This window comes from Asparagus officinalis, chromosome 2 (assembly GCF_001876935.1).
Source record: "Asparagus officinalis chromosome 2, Aspof.V1, whole genome shotgun sequence".
NCBI lineage: Eukaryota > Viridiplantae > Streptophyta > Magnoliopsida > Asparagales > Asparagaceae > Asparagus > Asparagus officinalis.
Window position 1 is genome coordinate 6,546,968 of NC_033795.1, and position 23,334 is coordinate 6,570,301.

At 34.2% G+C, this 23,334-nt stretch overlaps 1 protein-coding gene, 2 long non-coding RNA genes and 1 pseudogene across 3 annotated transcripts in view; 3 read left to right on the plus strand and 1 right to left on the minus strand.

The window, feature by feature from the left end:
• Positions 1-5,673, minus strand: part of LOC109830754 (DNA repair protein RAD50-like) — a 17,789-nt gene extending 12,116 nt beyond the window's left edge. The window contains 12 exon segments of the mRNA XM_020398116.1: positions 9-28; positions 121-346; positions 422-529; positions 614-718; positions 2,489-2,659; positions 2,737-2,915; positions 3,249-3,477; positions 3,611-3,725; positions 4,697-4,872; positions 4,969-5,136; positions 5,229-5,315; positions 5,419-5,673. Coding sequence (XP_020253705.1) covers positions 9-28; positions 121-346; positions 422-529; positions 614-718; positions 2,489-2,659; positions 2,737-2,915; positions 3,249-3,477; positions 3,611-3,725; positions 4,697-4,872; positions 4,969-5,136; positions 5,229-5,315; positions 5,419-5,541 — 1,707 coding nt within the window. The 5' untranslated portion in view covers positions 5,542-5,673.
• On the plus strand, positions 6,298-8,297 carry LOC109830070. Its single transcript, XR_002244197.1, has 3 exons — positions 6,298-6,515; positions 6,592-6,921; positions 8,230-8,297. It is a non-coding gene; the product is annotated as an uncharacterized LOC109830070 (long non-coding RNA).
• Positions 9,938-13,039, plus strand: LOC109830069 (annotated as a pseudogene).
• Positions 13,255-13,986, plus strand: LOC109830071. Its single transcript, XR_002244198.1, has 2 exons — positions 13,255-13,399; positions 13,509-13,986. It is a non-coding gene; the product is annotated as an uncharacterized LOC109830071 (long non-coding RNA).

Genomic DNA, 23,334 nt, shown 5'->3' on the forward strand with positions numbered 1-23,334 from the left:
TCTAATTTTGTCATTGCATTCATCCAATCTGAAAGTAAATAATATATAAAATGTACCAAAAAAATTCATACGAGGATATGAGATTTATAATACCAAAAAAATATCAAACTGAAACTAAACTGGGCAAAACTTGCATTTTCTTCAGTTTGCGTTTACAGTTTGCTAGCTCCTCCTTCTTCAAATCTAGCTTAACTCTATCTTCAGAATCACTGGCCATAATATCTTTTTCACGGTAAAGAGCCTTAATATTTTGTTCCAGGCTAAACATTTCAGTCTTTTTTTGGTTTATGGTAGACTCGTAGTCCCTGCTCCCCAGTGCATGTGCCTTGCGCTCCATCTCAATTTGCTTCAGGGAAAGAAGTAAGCCCTTGTTAAGATTGAGTTCAGAAACGGTGAGCTCTTTTACAAGTTAAGTAATTACCAATTTTTTTTCCTTCTCATCTATATTAGAAAGGTTAAGGCTGGACAGTTCATGTTCTGCAATATCACGCTCATTCTCTCTCTCCTTCATGCGCTTTATAATACCTGCCTGGGAACAAAGAAAAAATTACCTTAGTATAGTGATTGATGGAAATAAGAAAATCAGATGTCATGCAGATATTTCATTACAGACCTTTGTCTGAAACTTTGCCTGCTTTTGCCCATCAATTTCACTGCATTGAGCATTTGCCTTGACATATCGCTCCCATAAAAATTTTAGTTCCGATTCATTTGATTTCTGTAATTGCACAATTGTTAAGAGTAGTTGCTTAAAAAAGCAAGTTTTATGCACCAGAATTTATCTGCTATATCAAAAGGTAAAGAGATATTGAAGAACATAAAATCTCCATTGTTCTCTTAAAAATATAAAATCTGCAATAATTTTCCATGATAATATGTTTTTATAGGATCCATACAAAATATTCAAACCTAGTAGAGCTTTTTTTTCCCAACAGGAGAAAGCAATCTAGCTGGATCTTGAACTTGAGCCAACATGGGAAAGCAAAGTGCTTGACTGTAATAGCATGCAAGAGAATGTGCATCCAAGTCAGCATCAGCCAAAGCAAAAAACTCCAGTCTACCTACCCTACAAAACTAGGTTCTCCTGAATTTATCAAAGTAGCATCAAATACATGACCACTCAGCCTGTCATTAAGTTTTTGTTTCATACAAAATGCAATAGAACTGGCAATGAAAGATCCTTGGATTACTACTACAGAGTCCATATTAATACTTTAGACATAGAGGCTGAATCTACAGGCAACTCCATACAGATCATCAGTAGCAGTTGATGAAACACTAAGCACAATGTTACGTTCAACCTAATGTTCAGTAAGTTGCCAGTTTGATCATCAAGACTCAAAAGAAGAATTCATAAATAGGTAAAAATTTCTTCTTTCTCTCCATATATCAACTAGAGAAGTCAGAGGAGTTTCAGCAGAAGCTGAATGTATTGTTTCCATCAGATTCAGAACTTACCCAGGGGATGATTATTACAACAATAGAACAAATAGTTGATAGTTGCTGGTCAGGATAGAATGCATTAAGGAAGACTGAAAAGGAAATAGCCCTAACTATAACTTTAAGCAGTGTTCCCAGGATAATCCCATTTCTTTACAAAAATTATAAGTGCTGGACTCTTAGATCAGAGAACTTGATAAATGTTTCCTATGATTCAAATATCATGTGATAAAAAGGGAGAAAATAGGACACGACTGTTTTAAAACAGACTTGGAAATATTATCTAGCAATTACCTAAAAGAGAAAGATAGAAAGAGATAGTAACAAGTTTCGTTACTTTTCTAATCATCCAAACTGGAATACTGCTATTCCAATGTCATGAAAGAGGTGAACAAGTAGTGCTAAAGAGAACAAGTTGCTCCTTTAAGGATGTGATAATCAATGTGTGCAGATATACAACTCAATAAATATATAAGTTGTTGTAGCCTATTATAAAAGATGTGGTCTTGACCACATGTGTCACGCCCCGGGCCCGCGGGACCGAGTGTAACGCACTGTTTAGCTCAAACCACTGCCAAAATCGACTAGCCGATGTTACACTTGAGTCTTTAGCTTTCACTATATAAACCCTTTAATTTCTCATTCTCCCACCGATGTGGGACTAAATTTTTTGCAAATGTCACTATTGTTGTCGCTGTTAGTGGGATGTCACATTTACCCTACCTTACAAAGGCGACGTACTCATCGCGGCATGACAATTAGCACATCCCAGTATCACCGCCACGCGATGTGGACTCTAAAGGTGGCTCCTACGACTTGCACGCGCCAACGGGCCCGCTGGCCCAGGGCATGACAACATAGCACTCATGTCTTGTGTATGGGTAACACTGATTTTACGAGATAGAAAGCAAAAGAAGCACTGCGACAGGCACTTCAAAAGGAAGTTAATAAGTATCATGAGCTATCAATGACTAGATTGCATTGGCAGTACAGTTGTATACACTGCCAAAAATATTTAGACGAAAATTATATTTAAGACTAAATGTACCTTTTTGTCCTGCAAGCCCTTCTCAAGATCTAACAACCTTGTTTTAATTCTATTTGTGAGGCTGGCAGCCACATCATCGCTGAAAGGGGCATCAGGAAGGAACCCAAGATTATGCTTACCAATAATCTTTTGTATCCTTGAATCACGTTCATGCCTCAAAGATATGTGAGCCTGAGATACATACAATGTCAACTGCATATCATAAAAGGTAAATGTGAAACCAATGAAACATAGAAGCGGCACATTACATCAGCTTCAGCTTGAAGTTTCCCGATCTCTCGCATGGACTCATTAATTGTCTGTGAAAATGTGGAACTTCTGGTTTCTTCATCATTCATCTCTCTTTCCAGCTTACTAATTTTAGACTGTAGTAATGCGATCCTTTCTTCAAATTTGCTTTGCCATTCTTTTAACTCCTCATCAGTATCTAAAAAAGATGAAAGAAGAGAAAAGCCATTGAAGAAGCCAGCAAAAAAGTTAACCTGCATACTACTGAAAAGATAAATGCATGTAAAGCAACAGCTAGTAGTATTGCAGCCTATGGAGATGCAGAAGAATGAGAATCATTCCCCCGTTATCAAACAATATCAGAGTAATCGAAAGAACAACTCATAAAACTGTTGGAAACCTCAAATGGACAGAATGAGAATAAACAACAAGGCATAAAATATAAACAAGGGAAATAAATATTCTGCACGTTTGTACAACAATCACATGTTTGTATATGTTCAATATGTAAAGGTCAGGTTTCTTAGCCGACCTTCATTTTCCTCAGCAAGGGCAGCATACTGTGTCTGTTGCAGCTTAAATAAAGTGCTCCTCGCAGTAGTACTCGTTGAAATCTGGTCTCCGAGTTTCCGCAATTCCTTCAAAGTAGTTTCTGTATGCAAGATTTTGTCCTCTACACCTTGAATGTTCCTCTCCAGTTCCTTAATTTGTGCTTTTAGGGATTCACTTTTCTCCTGCTCCTGGGATATACTATCCCGGAGCTGGATAAACAAATTTAGTTCTATTTTAGCATATATTCAAATAATAAATGAACATAGAACAAGAAAACTAAGATCATAGATATGAGAGAATAAAAAGATATAAAAGAAATAACATGTCAGAAAGGAATACAACCTTATGAGCTGCATCCTTCAGAGTTTGAAGATTCTCTAATTTCAACTTGTAAGTCTTTATCTCGTGTGCCTGATCCTTGTGAAGCTTTTTTATAACCTCTAGAGCTTTTGTATAACTATACAACACACAAAGATAAAGTGGGATCATATTGTATGAGATCAGCATTCATGAAACACAATAACAAAATAGCTGGCTTGAAATTCAAATGCATGGAATTTCTTTTATAAAAAAAATATCAGAAAATCGAGAGCAAAGAAGAAAATTCAACATTGAACAGAATCGCTAAAAGACTCACAAAATCATACAAGTCAATATGTACTTGTAGAAATAAATCCAAGTCAAAACACAAATAAACAGGACTAATTTCCCAAACAATAATTGTGAAGGATATCAAAGGCATTACTTTGTCTTTATGATTCCTTAAATTCAACACTGGATCACCGACGTATTGAGAGCTGGATGCGTGAAACAAAAGCTTAGCATGCATTCTTAATGTAATAAGGATCAGAAACTCAATCTTATTTAATCTTATATGATGAAAATGTACCATTGTACCATTTGATTCCTCAAACAAAATTTTTATTTTATAATTTTATTTTATGGATGTGATATAAACCACATTCTTAATACACCATTAACCAACAGATTCAAAAAAGACTAAGAGTTGAATTGCATTAAGCCCTCCTCAGTATTATTATTCTTATAATCATCTCAGGATCTGACTTCATTTCTATCCAAAAACCTCCATGTTCAGCTGCTTTAACATTTGTCATATCAAATGAAAAAAACTACAGTTTAAAATCTGTAGTTATATTTGAAATCTCAATTTTAAAATGAATTTGACAGTGACTGTTAATTAAATTCAAGCACAAATTTGCAGTAACCTAAAAATGTGTCTCTGCAATGTGGTTATCATATTCACTATCGGTTTTCCACCTTTTTTTCTAAATTCAAACATATTGACTCAATGAAATAGCATAAACATAGGAAACCAGCATCCATCAACAAACATAGGATCAAATCCTTACATCTACAATTTATTCAAATAACAAGAACAGAGACAAACAATAAAGCATTCAAAGGTACCGAGTAGCAGAAAAGATATCATCAAACTTCTTTTTCAAAGTGGAAGGATCCTGCACAGGCCAATTCGATTCGTCCTGGTGCACGAAGATAACGTTCTCCAATATGGCCTTAGATACCCCCATCAACTGGGGGATCTCCCTGTCCATATCCGCACACCTATAGCTAAGGCAAACCTTCTGCAGCTCACAAAACATTTTACCATCACATAATGCGGCACAAAAACAACAATTTCCACAAATGGGTTAACAAGTATGCGTAGGTGCTAGTGTCACCTCTCCAGTATGAGGGTTGATTGTCTGGAGAACACTCTCGAGGGCTTTGAACTCCATCTTCGACGCCTTCTGCGTGAGCTGGAAGGACCGAATGCACACAACATCTTTACCCGCGGCAGTCTTGAACCGGAGCTTGATCTGCCCTTTGGTTTCGGTCTCGCCGGCGACCTTAACAAAGGAATTCGACGGGACCCATCACCATTCTCTTCTTGTTAATCGAAATGGTTGCTATAAAAACCTAAAAGGTGAGGAATTTATACCTTGGGGTCGTGGATGAAGGAGTGGCCGGAGCGAGAGTTGGGAGGGAGCTCGCCGGTGCAGGCCTGCTTCAAGCATTCAATGATGGTCTGAAACAACAACAACGACAACGACGACAATGAAATTGGTACCGCTAGGGTTTCGAAGAATAGAGGAAAGTGCGAGCAAAGTGAGAGGGAGAGATAAAATTACGGTTTTGCCAGCGCCATTAGGGCCGACGATTAGGGTTAGGGGGCGGTAGAAGGTGATGACGTTCTTGTTCTCAGGGTCGAAGCTTCGAATACCCTTTATCAGCATCTTGTCCACCGTGCTCATCTTCTTCGATCACGATTCGATTCGATCCGATTAATTCTTTCGACTTTGTAGGGTTTATTTGGGGTTTTGGAGAGAGGAGGAAGAGAAAAGGAGAAAATGGGCGGTTGTCGGAATCGCGGTGGTTTTCCTCCCACTACGTTGGCGGCTATTTTTTTTTAGGGTGTTTTGTGAATAGACCCCTAAGTCTTTGTCGATTGCATACGAGACCTCAAATGTTCATGTTTACAATTTAAACCCCAGATCCCTTATTAGGTACTTTAAAAAAAAACGCTAGATAGATTCAAACCACACAAAAAAACTTGTGATAGCTGTCTTAATTAAACTACACTAATATAGTTATACTTATTACATTCTCCCCCCAAATGGGGAGACTAAGAAAGAGAAGAGATGGGTCTAATATACAACGAGTAAAATTGATCTGTGCATTGCTGCGGTATTTGTGTGAAGAAATCAAAAAATAATTGTTAAGCAATTTTTTTAGAAAAATCTTTTTAAATTTGCGGATAAAAATATTTTTAGGAGCTGTAATATAAATAAATTACTTATTTTCAAATAAACCCCTCAACTCATTGACTTTATTATCGGGTCTCACGATTCTCGTAATCTATCTATCTATCTACCCTTTAAAAGAGGGAGTTTGGGAAAAACTTTTTCTTCCCAAAAATACCCTTCAACTATTATGATTAATAACAAAATTACCCCTTTTTATCATTAAATAGAGTTAAGAAATTGGTAGCCCGCATTCGTTCCTCCGTCGGTTACGACTTCGTAGAAGCCACCATCTGTTACGCTTCAGATCCGGCAACACCCTCTTACGCTTCAGCTCCGGCAACGACCTCCCACTTTCTTAAATCATTAATTACCAACGTTGAGTATTATTGCCCTCATCATCACCGCACCTCCTCTGCCATCATCTCCTCACTTCTCAGATTTTGGGCATCGCTTACAATCACGAAGGAGACTCTTTGACGAATGTATGATTTGATCCTTTTCTAAATTTTACTTTTGATTTTTAAATGTTTTTTCATCACTCCTTCTTTCATCTTGAAGGACGGGTAACAATTTCTCAATTTCTCGTATTATAAAAAAGAAAAGTGAAAAAAAAGGATAAAGAAACCCTAGAGATCGATCCCGATGGGAGAGAGGTCGCCGGCGACGGACGAGGCTGCGGATCGAGGGCTGATGGAGGAGGCGACGAGGCTAGGGGAGCTCGCGTGGGAGCTTCAGGAGTCGGCGTCGTCGCTGATCTCGAGAACGTTGAACTAGGAGCAGGGACTTTGGCAGCGGGCGCTTTCCCTAGAGTCCGATCTCAGGAAGCTGAAGACCGCTGCCAATTCCGCTATCCGCAGGGGCGAAATCGATCGGAGGAATGCTGAGAAGGTGAGATTCCGATTTCAAAACTAGATCTCGATTTCGAATCTTTTTCAATTTGTTTGCTGGAACTTTTTTTTTGAGGAAATTTGAGTCATCTTGTTTCGATTTTTGACATGCATGCATGTAAACCAACCTACTTTTGATTGGGCTTTGTTGAATATGTACTGAATTAGATAGGCAACTGCCTAAAAAGTCTATACATTTGTATTCATTTTGATGCTCTGAGGGAGAGACATGCATGCATTAATGTTCCATTGATGTCATGTTGCAATTTATTTGATGTCCTGGATTTAGAACAACATGAATTTTCGTGGGAAAATTATTATTTAGTAGCTGTTTGGTCGCGAGAAATGCTCCTAGAGTAAGTCATGGATGAGGAGCCAGTATTATGTTTATGGATGCGTAGTATTTGTTTGGTTTCCAAGGGAAAATTTGGATATTTTGATTGTTCTCAATTTGGAGCGGCTGTAATTTTCAGTGGAAAACGATGTATAACAGATGTAAGGTTGGAGGAAGCAGGTTAGCCTAAGGAGGGAGTGAAGCTTTGTTGCGCTTAGAATATGGAAATTTGAGTCCCTTACTATTCGTGATAGCTTGATTTATGACTCTTATAAATCTTATCAATATGATTTATAAGAATACATAAATCATATTGATAGAAAATTTACAATAATGAGATTTATGTTAAAAAATATCTTATTAACTGTATTTTAACTATATTTTACATTCCAAATTATTATTTTAATATATGCATTCTTATATGTGAATGGTTAAAGGAAGATTTATGTAACTTACCATGAAAACTTGAGATTATAGCTTTTTTATATTTGTAGTGTTGGCGGATATTAATATACCTCTGCATGAGAGACCGAAGTTTATAAAATTTTTTTAACCCTTATTTTGTAACTATTAGTTTACTGATTTGGAATTTCCTTAAATGGTTTAATATTTAAAAAAATCTTGTCTAATTTGTCTTGGTCTGTAATCATTGGATTTCCTTATACAAAACATCTAGAGGTTTTATCAGTGGCAAGAGTATTGTGAATTTTTTCCCTCATTATGCTTCTATTTGTTAAATCAATTTTGTTAGGCTATTGAGCTTTTTCATTTGAAGAGCCAAGTTTCTGTGTTTACTTCCTTTAGAAGGTATATGATTGTTATAATCTAGCCCATATACATGTTATGTGGTTGCGAAAAATATTGTAGTTAAAATTCCAGTTCTATTAACATGGCAAATTATGGACTTCTTCAACCTATCAAAATGTTTACCTGTAAAGTCATCTAAAGACTAATGATTTTATTTTGGTTGTCTAGCTAGATGAAGAATTATACCGTGCAAAATGCCATATTTCAGAGGGGGATGTGTCATCTCTTCTTCCAAATAGAATATAAAATTCTTCCTCTCCCATTTTGGGTTCGTCTTTGCCCCAAGAGAAGACATCACCTTTTTTCAACTCCCAAAATTTGTGCCTCACAGGTACTAGGAAGTTCATCCTGAATCCTAAGAAAGGATATGCCGACGCCTAACACGCGTCGCCGGTTTAGTCTTTTTCCGCACAAAAAGACACCAGAGTCCGATTCTGGGGTATTCTATCCTGAAACCTAAGCAAGGATAAGTCGGCACTTAACCCGCACCGCCGGTTAGTTCTTAACCGTTAAAAAGAACACTCGTCCGCATATTCAACATTGCGGCAGGTTGTTATTAATAATACAGGTTAAGTTGTTTTGTTTATTTGGTTACATAGCTGTCTTTCATGTTTGAAAGTTGAAACTTCATATTTGATAAAGAGGGCTCATTCTTGTTATTGTTGGATAATTAGAAGAGTACTTAGTGTAAATTCTAAAGATTTGCATGCATATCTCTAGGTTTTCTATAGGCTTGAATGGACCATGACAAGGTTTCCTTCTCATCTATGGTGCAAATTTGCGGCTCATGAATACCAAATGATTGTTTTTAGGCAGTTTCTGTGTTAGTACTCATGTTCAAGAAACTCTTATGTATCTGTCAACTTATAAAAGCAGTTTTTGTTTTAATCCTTCTTGAAATCGCACCACCATCATGTTGGTAGGTCCGTTTCCAAGGTTTTCGGGACACTCTTGTTGTACTTTCTTCACCTGTACTTTCACTTCATTCATTTTTCATGGTCTTTGTTTAACTAGAAAATGCACAAAGTGTGGAAGATCAACCTTAGAAAACTAACATTTTATGGTGATCATGTAATCATGATGATGTATTGTTAAGAATACTTAATTAAATGAGGGATCTGAAGGTTGCAGCTCTATAAAAACTTTACTTTTAATATCTCCAGTGAAAATCTACCAATAAATCTGAACTTGACCAAACCACATGATAGTGTCTTTGTTCTATTGAAAAGTTAGATTGAAGAGAATCATCCAAAGCTTATAGGCAACCTAATCAAACATATTCTGAGCTGTTCCATCACCATCTAATCCTAAGTTATTAGTGTTTAGTGACATTAACAAATAATTCTTCCTTGCATCTTATTGATTCTCATCCTTCTAAGAAGTAAATTACGAAAAAGTATCAGTGGCATGTTCTGCGTTTGAGCACATCACATAAAATTGCCAAGGTTAGTTAGTCATTAGGGATGCTGACTCGGCCATTAGTAGGAGATTTCTTTTCTTTATTCCCTATGATTCAATTCTGGTAGTAGGCTTGCGTTGGTGAAAATTCTCATAATATGTTCCTATTAAGTTAAATATATTACATTTACATAATGAAAGGTAGATTTAAGTTTAGAAATTCCACCTTGTAACCTGACAGTGCCGTCAGACAAGCATGCTGATATATGAATTTCATGACTATCTATAAACAATCTAGATGTAACTGGAAAGCAACCATCTTCTTGCTTAGAGGTTGACATAATTTTGTGAGTAAATGTGATGAAGATGATGTACTTTGCAACGTAGTGCATTGTGATTTTAGATGCATATGAAAGAAAAGAAAACTTTCCATCAAAGCCATGCAATAATATGCTGTCATTATCTCTTGGTAGGTCAAAATCACATTTGACAATAGCGTAACTTTCTTTTTGCAGGATCGAACGACCTTTCTGTTTCTTTTCTTTCCCTCCACTATGCTACTATTAAGGTCTTGGATTTGGAATGGATGCTTCCCAGCATTGGTAGTTCAGCTCTACCAGGTAGATAGTACCTTTCAATTGCATATCATCATCATATGTTTTTGTTTGGAATTTGTGGTTGAAGATGTTGTTTTGGATTAAACATTTGTTGTTTTCTTCCCAGGCATAGCTATTATTTCTCTATACAAGTTTAGCTTTGCGAGAGAACATACTCAGAGTAAATGGAAGTTATATTCGCCATTGTTAATAATCATCCTTCCATCTTTTTGACATTGGATAAACTTACAGTTAAGGGAGCATGTCAGGGTCATTGCTGATTTTAGTTTAGGCTAAATAGATATAAAATCTGTCACCAAATGTTACTCAGGTTAATATTTTCTATCTCTGATTGAGGTAAACTTAATGTACCTATTTAGTGCTTTTTGTAGGGAAGATTGTTTCTCTATCAGTACCTACAAGCAATACAACTACCACCTTTATTGTGTTCATAGTGATTTAATTTTGCTTATTATATTGATGCAGAATTCAAGTTAACAATATGGTTAACTTGATATTAAAATGCATCTGTTCAAGGGTATATTGAATTGGTACATCCAGCGTAGGATTTCAGTGGGTTCAGTTCACTTAGCGCAGCATGAAACCTGGAATGGCAATGAGGGGGCATCCACATGATCTGATATAATTAAAGATCTTCAAACCCTATCCACATGATCTTATATAATTATGAATCTTCAAACCCTATCCATGTAAACCAGCTTGTCAGCTGAGTTCAGATTTTGTGCTACCAAGCTCAACTATTATAATGCTTTAACTTTTATTGGTGAGTTACAATGACGCCTTAATTATGAATACGAGAATCTCATTTCAACATTTAGATAGAACAAATTACTATTTATATAATTGTTTATTATCTAGGACATCATTGCTTTTCATAAAACAATTTTTACTTGTGCTCTTGCAGGTGGATATTCCGTCATTATTGTGCTATGTTGATGGCTCTTGTGAATCTCACATGGGAGATAAAAGGGCAACCTGATTGTGCCAACAAGCATGTAGTTAATTTCTTATTTATATATTAATTTGATAATTATTATATCCAATCTAACACGAATTTTGCGCAGAAAGGGGTTGAATTGTTTCTTGTATGGGCGGTCATGCAATGTTTTGCAATGCTTCTACAAAATAGATACTAGCGCCAGCGGTTGTATACTCGCATTGCTTTAGGCAAGGTAACATCATATATTTTTGACTTGAATTTTTATCATAGTGAATTTTTGCACCCTTTGGTAAAGCAAATGCTGCCATGACTGCTTTACTCTTTGGTTTCCTATTCATCTGTCTATGCGGATTGATAAATTATTAATCTTCAACTATTGTGCTTGTTTAATGGATAAATTTAGCGGATGTATATAAATTTTTTGAGGCAATAACCTGCAAGTATAAAGTAACATTTAATAGGTACTAACCTGCTCAAACTCATACAAGCATACATACAAGAGATTATTGAGTTTGATGGTACATGTTGACTTCTTTCTAATATGACTTGGCAGAAGCCTTTAGTATCCGATAAGAGAAAAGACAGAAAATTCAGACTTAGTGTAGAAGCAAGCAAGCACTTCTCAACTGGTGTTTTGCATGCAAAATTTGTGCGGGTTACATTAATTTTGTCGCCTTCCAAATCTTCTGAATCTTTGTCCTTGTTTTTACTGCTTGTAAGGCCCTTGTTTATAAACCTTGGAATTTCTTTTTTCCTATTGTTTTTACGGATTTTTTTCTCATATGCTTTGATGTCTTGTCCATCAAATAGATTTTTGTGTCTTTTTACTCTGTTGAATCATGTTCCTTTGTTTAAAACTATATTAGTTTAACTCTAAAAAATAAATTGTCCTCTAAATATCAAGGGGAAAAGTTATTCACATGATTCCCAGATGACATCTCAACCTAACAACCTAATGAGAGAATAACATGGCTTGAGGTTCAGAGGATGCAAGTGCTAATAAATTAGTCTTATGGGCATATAAATGTCTATATCTCTGTAGTACAGGAGGTGTATCTGCAATTAACCCTGTTTTTTTTTTAATTTTATATTCCTCCATATGATCAAGTCTAAGTGCCGTCTCTCTTCATTTTTCTCTCTCTTTGCAGGCAAGGAGAATGGATGTTGTGTGGGGAGAAACTGCCGGTGTAGAAGGCCAACTATGGCTTCTGTGCCCCCATCTTTTTTTACTTTACATGTATAAGGTTAAGCTGCATAATTACAACCTCGTTGTTGGCTAAAGATTCTTTTGTTGTTGCTGTTTAGTGTAATTTAGATTCAAAAGCATCCGTCTAGGAAAGATAAATTTCAAATGAATTGTGGAGTCACACCGTGCCAGCTACCACATTTTCATTTCAAGTGTATCTTTCATTGTATGCATTAGTAATCGAAATTACTCATAGTATCTTAAACATTTTTTTTCGAGTTTAGGGTTTTGAGGCGTACGTTGGGATACTGCTTCTTAAAACTGCTTTTGTTGGCGTTGCTTCCGAGTGGCAGGCAAGAAAACCTTGTCCTATTTTCTTTTGTTTCTTCTTATAGAATATGTAATGTCTACCGTCTTGGCATGGATGTCTCTTGACTTCTACTTTGATAATGCAGGTCATATTTTGTGGCATCTTGCTGGTAATTATGGCAGTAGGCAACTTTGCAAACACGGTGCAGACACTCATGGCAAAGTCAAGATTCAAAGCTAAATTGAGACGGACAAAGAGCAAGCAAGATTTGGACCATTCTCTGTCTCCACCCTCTGGGAGATGGAGACTGCTATTGTGAAACGCTCAGCTCCCTCCTCTTCCAATGTCATGTTTGAGTTCTATCAGCAACGCTATTCATGTTTGTAAAGTGTTTTTTATTTGTTTACAAATGAAGTGGTGCCTATAAGAACTGCAGGCAATACTGCAGTTTACCTAACCATGTAGAATGAGGTGAATGTATCAAGTTCTTGTTTCAATAAATAAGTGCAATTATGAACCTTTTCTGCCATCTCTTAGCTTGAGATCCTGCCTGAGTTACACAAGGAATTTTGCTGGTGCTGAGAAGTGGAGGCATAGGGCTGACGTCATCATCATCGGAAAAGGGAACTTTTGCTGTCGGTTATTAGATGTCTGATTGAGGTTGTTTGCGAGTTGTGACAGGCAAATAATGTGTTTGAACATTTTGTGACCATTTTACATTCCCTCCGGTAATGAGGTATTTTGATATATAATTCCTTCTTACAATTTATACTTCCTATACATTCTAATACTATGAAGATACTTTGTTGATACAGGTCAGTTATTGTCTTGAATGGGAAGGGAGCTAAATTGGCAAAGCATTGTGTACCTGCAGATCCTACGAAGAGGTGCATGCTAAATCTACTTTAATTAGATAGAGAAGGATGTCATATCATCCCTAGCATTTATGACAGTTAACAAATTTATTTCAACCTGCATGATATCTATCACCTATAGAAAGATGAAAGAAAGCTTGTATCGAATAGGGTTCATCCCCGAACCAGACCTCCAGAACATCCTGCCACTAATATACAATTAACTTAGAAGGAACCAACATCATGCGAGTAGTAACAAAAAGCCTAGCTCACAAGGGAGAAGCTTCAACAGAGGTAGGAAATGCATATGAAAGCCTACTGCTGGGAGCCAATGTCAGTCATATGACCATGAAACTACACCTAATGTGAGACGAAGACAAGTTATAGATGACCAATCTGCATCAACCAGTGATAATTCATCAGTGTGAAGAATGTATGAATCGAATCCTAGATTTTCCTCAGAGAAACCAAATGAGAGTGGACAGAGATTGAGTTTAGTATATTATTTAAGTCTTCAAATGTTTGGTACACGAATCTCTACTATTTGTGGTGTATTTGTCTAAACTATCCCTAAATTTAATTTTATTGTACAAACGTTGTGAATTTTTAAATTTTGTTCATATCTTGGCTATATTGTTTACATTCAATAAATTTATACTAAATCTCTGCCTAAATAAAATTATAATTTAAAAAAATATTAAAAATTTTACCACGTGCATTGCAAGTGCAATCCAACTAGTCATTTCAAGTTAATGACTCCAATTATTACTTTTACTCCTTATTAAAGGGGCGCATTTCAAAATAATTTATGAATTGAAGGATCCATTGGCACAATCCATCTAATCATTTCACGGAGGCATCTATGTTCTTCTTTGAACAAAACTAAACGCATTATTTTCATTGCAGTACTTAATTGGATGAATTGGTATTGTTTATAATCTATAAAGTATGCATGATTTGGATAGGACTTTTTCAATTACGTTTTCTGATATTGGTCATCCAAATCGTAATTAGTCGTAAAATAGATTCTCCGTCAAAAAATAAAAAACTAAAATTATATTATATTATATTATATACTCCCTTTAAAAGTACGAGTTGAGGAAAATCTTTTCATGGTCAATATTACTCTTAATTTTTTTTAAAATATTATATTGTTATCCTAATCTATTCTAATTTTCTTATCTTCTTTGAATTTATAATTAAATTATTTATCATATCCATAATGAGACTTAACATGTTATTGGATAAAGGTGATATGTTTGATATAATTCAAATCTTTTACTTATTTTAATTTGTAGAGAAATCGAAAAAATATATGCTAGCCAGCACCTAAAAGTTTTTTGACCTTGTAAAAAATACCCTCAAGATAAAATTCTAAAAATTTATAAAACTCTAAACTTTTTACAAATTGCAAGATAAAACCCTCAAGACTGTAAAATTTATAAAAAATTTTGATAATTTCTAACCTAACAGTATATTAAAAATATAGGAGTTACAAATATCCCTAGCATAATTTATAATTTATAGAAAATACCCTTAAAGTTTCAAAATTACAAAAAAATACTCAAAATTCAAATTTTATAAAAAAAAACACTCTGAGAATTTCAAACTCATTAGTAAATTGAAACTATAGGAATTATAAATAGTCTATAAACAATTTACAATATATAGAAAAGACCTATAAGTTTAAAAAATAACAAAAAAGCCCTAATATTCATAATTTATAAAAAAACACCATGAGAATTTATAACCTATAGACACTAAAATGAATATACAAATTTACTAGCAACCCTAAAAATAAATAAAAAATTACAAAAAAATATCATACTTTCTTTAAAAGTATAGGTTTAGAAAAAACTTTTCATGGTAAATATTATCCATGACTTTTTTAAAAAGAACATAACTAATAAAAATCTATTAGATTTGAAATTTATAAAAAAAACAATCTTTAAGTTTAGTACATTGCAAATTACCCCTCCAAAGTTTGAATTTTTTCAATGATTTTTTGTAGTTTCTTGGATTTTAATGTAATTTTTAATAGTTTTGTGTATTTGTTAATTATAAAAGTTTAGGGTGTTTGTTTACAATTTTAAAAACTTTTGAGGGTATTTCTTTTGTAGTTTTCTAAATTTTTATTGTGTTTTTAGTGTAATGCATAGATACATCAATTAATGCTGATATTAAAGAGTAAATCGTTCTTAAGATGTATTAGGCTATAGGTAAGTATGCACATCACTATTCCTAGGCACTATAGTTTATACATGCAAAAACTTTTAAACAATCAATATGTTGGTTAAAAGGTTTTTGACTTTAATGTACTATTTTTTATAAATTTTAATGTATTATTTTTTATAAATTTTAATGTATTATTTTTTATAAATTATATTTAATGTGAACCCACCATATAATTTTAACTGTGGTCATTATAATTTTAATATGTTTAATCGATTGACTATATAAGTATACAGACCATAGATTACTTTACTTTCTCGCATGAACGAACATTAGACGCTTAATAATTTAAATTATTACTTTTAAATTATATTTATTTATTTAGCTACAGGATAATACAATTTCAATTCCTAGACCTTGTAAAAAATACCCTCTAAGTTTTTAAATTGCTAGATCACCCCTATAAATTTAAAAATTTATTAAAACATCTTTAAAATTATAAAATTTACTTATTTCAATTCAGTGAGAAATCTGAAAAATATATGCTAGCTAAAAAATAAAAGTTTTTGACATTGGAGAAAGTATATTGTAAGTTTTAAAAAATGTAAAAAAACTCCTAAAATTCAAAATTTGTAAAAAAACACATTGAAAATTTCAAACATATAAATACAATAAAAATCTAAAAATAACACAAACAACCCCTAAAATTTTATGGAATTTGCAATAAAACTCTTAACTTGTTACAAATTGCAAGATAAAACCCTCAAGATTGTAAAATTTATAAAAATCCTGATAATTTCCAACCTAACAATATATTATATTAGAAATATAGGAGTTACAAATATTCCCTGCATAATTTATAATATATAGAAAACACCCTTAAAGTTTCAAAAATTACAAACAAACACTCAAAATTCAAATTTTACAAAAAGCACTTTGAGAATTTCAAACTCATTAGTAAATTAAAAATATAGAAATTATAAATAGTCTATAAATAATTTATAATCTATAGAAAAGGCCTATAAGTTTAAAAAATTATAAAAAAACCCTAATATTCATAATTTATAAAAAAAACACCATGAGAATTTCTAACCTATAGACACTAAAATGAATATACAAAATCACTAGCAACCCCTAGAAAATAAAAAAAATTATAAAAAAATATCATACTCCCTTTAACAGTATAGGTTTAGGAAAAAATTCATGGTCAATATTACCCATAACTTTTTTTAAAAGAACATAACTAATTAAAAATCTATTAGATTTGAAATTTACAAAAAAAAATTAAAGTTTAGTACATTGCAAATTATCCCTCCAAAGTTTAAAATTTTTCAATGATTTTTTGTAGTTCCTTGATTTTAATATAATTTTTAATAGTTTTGTGTATTTGTTAATTATAAAATTTTAGGGTGTTTGTTTTTACAATTTTAAAAATTGTGTATTTGTTAATTATAAAATTTTAGGGTGTTTGTTTTTACAATTTTAAAAACTTTTGAGGGTATTTCTTTTGTAGTTTTCTAAATTTTCATTGTGTTTTTAGTGTAATGCATAGATATATCAATTAATGATGATATTAAAGAGTAAGTCGTTCTTAAGATGTATTAGGCTATAGTTAAGTGTGCACATCACTATTTCTAGGCATTATAATTTATACACGCAAAAACTTTCAAACAATCTATATAGTGGCTAAAAGATTTTTAACTTTAAATGTACTATTTTTTTATAAATTATATTTAATATAAACCTAACATATAATTTTAACTGTGATCATTATAATTTTAATATGTTTAATCGATTGACTATATAAATATGAGTGAAACCACAACTAAAAATTAATGTGAATATGAGTCAAACCATAACTAAAAGTTTAATGAACATATTATAAGTAAATTCATATGCAAAATTCCTTTGCGGATTGAATGATCAACCATCTTTTAAAGACTTCAAGATACTAATAAACAAAAATATTGTACTAGATCAATGTGTTTATAACTCACAAATAGTAGATCACGTAGCGATAGTCTGCATTGAAGAAAACAATGACAATATTTCATTTGAAAGAGAGATTATTATGTTGATAATCAATCCCGCAAAAAACATTATTTTCTCTTTTATTTTTAATTTTTATCAATTTAAATAACCATGATATTCAACCATGTGCATTGCACGTGTAATCTAACTAGTAAAATTAAAAATTCAAGCTTTCGTACTATCTAACTTATATATATCCAATAGGTCTCAAAAGCACAACAACTCAATAACATTAATCCTACTATATGTTCCCCATCTCAAGTAACATAATACTTTCAATCAAGAAAGTGTAAGAAGCATTCGACTTTTGCATGAGAAGGACCTTGATGTTCAACGTTCTAAATACATGATCCCAATTATAAATTGATTTTACAACAACAACAACAACAACAACAACAACAGAGTCTTTAGCCCAAAATTCTGGGTAAGCTACATGAATCCTATTTTTTCTATATTCAGTTCTATTTTGAGTCATCTCCTCCATTCAATTATGTATATAGGTAAGCATAATACACAATTATTATTGATAATTAGTCATCATCTCATTTTGTTTTAAAACAAACACTCGAACAAAGCAAACATGACCTGTCTGCTTTAAAGTTGTGAGTGACAAAAATTAGGCAAGAGAAAAGCCCTATCTTTGGTCTCCTCTACTGAACACACAGATTTCTTCCAATACCCAAAACATATGAGGACACATTATGATCCTGAAGGCAATACAAAATCATGAACTCAAATACACACATATTTCAAAATACAACAATATTTACATTTCTTGAAGTTTGTCGATCATTAGACTAGTTGTGGATAAGAGAAACATATGTATGCATGAAAGCAACAGAAGTTAATGAGCTTATTGTTGGGAATATACCAACATTTAAGGGTTATAGAATGCAGATAAATCCGAATAAAGTAAACAAATACTCTGAAATAAATAATATAATAGTTTAAGTTAGAAAATATCAAGCCTGACGGGAGCAGTCGTGTAAACATTGCCCTAGAACATTGAGGACCCACCTATCGCCCTGACACAGATGATCCCCCTCCCCTAGCGGTAAAAACCCTGGAAGCGGTCGGCCTCTGTACTCGGGCGAGAGAACATAGCTTCTGCTTAGATGAAGAGAATTGCCCAAAAGTAAACAATAAAACTATAAAACTGTAACTGAAACTTGAGAGAGAGAGAGAGAGAGAGAGAGAGAGAGAGAGAAAGACTTAGTTGAGAGCAGATAAGAATAGGCTTTTGCTCTGTGTAGAAACAAGAATGAGAGGGCTTTATATATAGGGTCGGAGTCTCAGAGCCGTTACAAAATCCGCACTAAATACGGTAACGTTCGTCATTAATTTTTATAACATTCCCCATAATGTATAGTCGTTACGCTCATTTTTTAATTTCTAATTAAAACATGTTTTGATTACAAAACTTATTACTATTAATGAAAGCAAAATTGACTTTTTTTAACAAAATATCCAGCAGTCCCCCCAAAAGGCAATATTGACTAAAAACTCGAAAAACAATAAATAAATCAATAAATCATAAAAAAAATATAGGTTGGGCAACCTTTCGTATCATGAATTCGGGAGAGGTAGTTTTCAGCTTTGAACATTTCCTTAATGAGTTCATCGCCACCTGAGGGACATAATGGACTAAGCCTTGAATTAAGCCCCTTGTACCAGGTATTGATGAAAATACACACAATACGTCTTCATCTATTGAGCAAAGCGGGTTGAGTGTTAAAGGTCATGCTCACAATAACCGACTCATGAGAGTTTCTAGGGGTTAGCCCAGCCCCTCCAACCGCGGCCATCACGATTCCTCTCACGTAAGTAAGTCCTCCAAGGGTATTATAGCTGGATATTATACCCTCTGCAATACACACATTGGACTTATTAAGAGTAAAACTCAGCCTAATCAGCTATATCATAATAGCATCGTCATCATAGAGAAGGGATAGTAACAGATACTACATGATGATATATAAATATATCTAGGTCAATGCTCCACACGAGTGTCACTAGTCCAGCTTGTTTCTATCACATTGAACCAACATTGGGACTATATCTCCAAATAAGGGTTGAGTTTCCGCTGTTAGTGACCTCATTTATGAGCTTAACCCTAACCCCCTCCATAAATCCAGAACCACACTCCTGGATAATCTCTTAGTCAAATGGTTATCAAGATTCTTTCCAGGCTTTACAAAGTCTAGAATCACAACTTTGCCGAGCAGGCGTTGTATATATTTATCAAGTTACTTATTTTAAAATTAGCCCTTCATATTGTTGAAATTGACTTTAGGTCCCCTTCAAGTTAAGTTATTTTAAAATTAGTCTCTCCAGGCAAGAGTACAAGTAGGAAGATGAGGGATTAATTTGAAACAACTTACAAGGATAAGAGAACTTAATAGCAATTTTTATTATTTGATGGACTAATTTCAATATAACTTTTATTCATCATATAGATAGAAGTTATAAGATATACCTCTTGATTTGATTTTCCAGGACATTGACTCATCACATCTCCTGTAACTAGACATATTAGTTGACAGAGCATATTTATATCAACTCTAATCATTTTCTTAAATCTCAAGAGACAACATTATACATATAGGGGGTGTTTGGTTCAATTTCTACAAATTATAGGAAATGTTTTCTGCACAAAATATGATTTCCTTGTGTCACGCCCCGCTTCCCAAAATACTCAGGAATTGGGATGTGAACAAGTCCGCGACGTATTAGGTTGAGAAGAAATATACACTATTAAAATTCTTTCTTTTTCTTTTCTTCTCAATCTAATACGCTAAGCGTCAAATACGTAAATCTCAATCACAGGTCCCCGATCACAATAGCAAGAATATAAAGACAATCCAGAATAAGAAATAAACATATCATCCATAGCAAAATCATCCAGACATAAAAATATGGGTCAAACATGCCCTTATTACAAAACAGGTCCAGACAGAAATAAAATACATAGTCCATAAAAGAAAATACGGCCAAATACGAAAATCCGACATTAACTAAAGAATAAAAAGATAACTAGTTCTAATGTTCATCAGCTACTACAGAGGAAAACACATCTAGGCTTCGGTTTGCTCTTCGACTCCATCGGAAGGATACTCCGGCTCGGCATACACTGGCTCTGCTTCAACATCTAGCTGGACCTGTCCGTCTCCTAAGTCTGACGCACACCAGAGAAAACAGGTGTACGTCAGGGTGCATGGCACACGGCAAGATCTCACATGTACAGATAAAATGGTCTAACGACCCATACTATGACAATAGTAATGATGGAACATGATTCTGTAACTCTAGTAATTTAAGTGAACATTTTCTACTTTCAGAAAGTACAGAGATACTCAAGTCAATCGGTAAACTAATTCCTATGCCTGATCCATCCTGTAACAAGTCACTGGTCAATTCTCACACAAGTCATCACTCATATCACCGGATATCTGACTGTTCACAAATCCTCTACGTATACCCAATACGCCGCTACACTGGATCGGTCAGAGGGCTACACGTAATCCGTTTTTAACCTGGTTCGAACTCAAGTTAAACCCGGGTGAATATTCAATTCACGGACCAAAGTGACTACACTGGCTTCACTTTGACCCAACAAACTAACCCCAAGCTACACTGGATCATGGGGGAGTCAGGAAGATACATCAACAGTTATATCCGATCACATGAACAAGGACTTCCCCATCCCAACTCTTCTCGTTTTTCTAAGTTAACCATAATCCCTTTGAAACTCGGGTTCACCGCCTAAACTTACACATGTCACTAAGTCTGTTCATGACGCCCAAGGCTACTAAGTCATGAACTACTAAGGTTCTCAACACATCAACAGATCATAAATATAATAAGGCATATTTAACATGATTAAGCAGTTTATGAAGCAGAAATAAAGAACTGTAATGAACATGAAATGCTTAAACAAAATACAACATGAATGTAAAACATGAGGGAGCTTCATTACTATCTTACTACTGGGATGTCCGAACTTCTCATACAAAATATCCGTACTTACGTATTCTTTAATATAATAATACAGTAAAAAGAAAACTAGAAACCGATGTCGTTTTGCACATGAAATGTCGTGCTCTACGACGATCAGTCATACTATCATAAATAATAATATTCTTTTCCCAAAATTTATTCTTTAAACTATTTCTCATAATAACTAAATTAAAATAACAATGATTTATATAATATCATATAGTAATTCCTTTCTGCATGAAAATAATGTTTTCCTATTTCATGAATTTTCCTTAATTAATTTCTTTTCAATAAAAATTACGTAAATTCTAATTTTAACACATAACTTATCATTTCTTGTCCGAAAATAGTTATACATAAATATACAAAATTGTTAATGTCTCGTAAAATCTATTTACAACGCATATACTCATCCTTTCATGCTCGTTAAATTCTCCGACATAATTACCACAAAATATCTCAATATTACCTCTAAAACATTATATAATACTATTTATCCACATTCCACTTCAAATATTCACAATATGCACATTACCAACATTATCAAATCTAATTAAATTATTTGATAATATTTGTAAAGCGAGAAAAATATGTAGATGCGAGATCTTGCCTCGGGACAGTGCGGATCTGTCGAGCGGCTGCTGACGAGGATGAGGCTCGGTCTGTCGGAGGCGAGCGGCAGCGGGGTGAGGGCTCGACGGCGTGGTCGTCGAGGGGGTCGTCGCTGCGGAGAACAGGGGAGGGGAGGACTGGTTCGTCGGGGGGCTGCTGGCTGAACGGCGGCGAAGCTGGTGGTCAGGGGAGGCGGCGTCTTCGAGGCGGCGGCTGCGGGTCACGGCGAAGGCGGCAGGCTCGGGTGCAGCGGCGAACAGGGCTCGGGTTTCGGAGGAGGACAGGGCGAGCGGCTGAAGCGCGAAAGCCGGTCGGCGAAGCGGAGCTAGACGGAGGGCGGCGACGTTCGTCGGAGGTGGGGATGACGAGGAGAGAGGGGCGGTAGGAGCAAACGAGGGAGAGAAAGGGAGGAGGTGGGTTGGCGGCGCTCTCTGGGAACGAAGGAAAAAGAGAAGGATGAGGGTGACTGCTGGGTTGTTCACGTGAAGAAAGAGAAGAGAACCTATATATATATATATATATAGGTTAGGTTAGGTTAGGGTTAGGTATTATATGTATATCTTTATAGTGGGAGTACGGGAGATAAAAGATTTGGCTGTGATTTTAAAAACTTTGGAGAGAGAAAAGATTTGATTATGGAAAAATTTGAGATTTGAAAGATAGGGAAGATTTTGTGCATAAAAAAAATATGATAGGATTTGATACGGAGAAGGTTGACAAAATATATGGAGAGAGAGAAAGTTTCGGAATTAAAAAGGAATGAGTTTACAAGTTGATTAGAAATTGATTTGGGAGGGATTAGGAAATAATTCAAATGAGAAAATAAGAGAGGGAAAATTCGAAAATCTCACCTAATATTCTGAAATATATTAATAATTAATCATCAACCAAAAATCTTTTTATTAATATTTATATACTACATCAATAATAACAATGTCATTAATAATATTAATCACCAAATGATTATATACAAAAATCACTAAACCGTAAATTAATATTTAGCGGAATTAAAATACAAGACTATATTTTTATTATTTATTTATTTTGAAAACTCAGAAAATTCCAAAAATTAGGAAAAGTATTAATAAAATACAATATAATATTTTGAATACTAGAAAATTTTATTTAAATACGTATTAAAATTTACGGTTGTTACA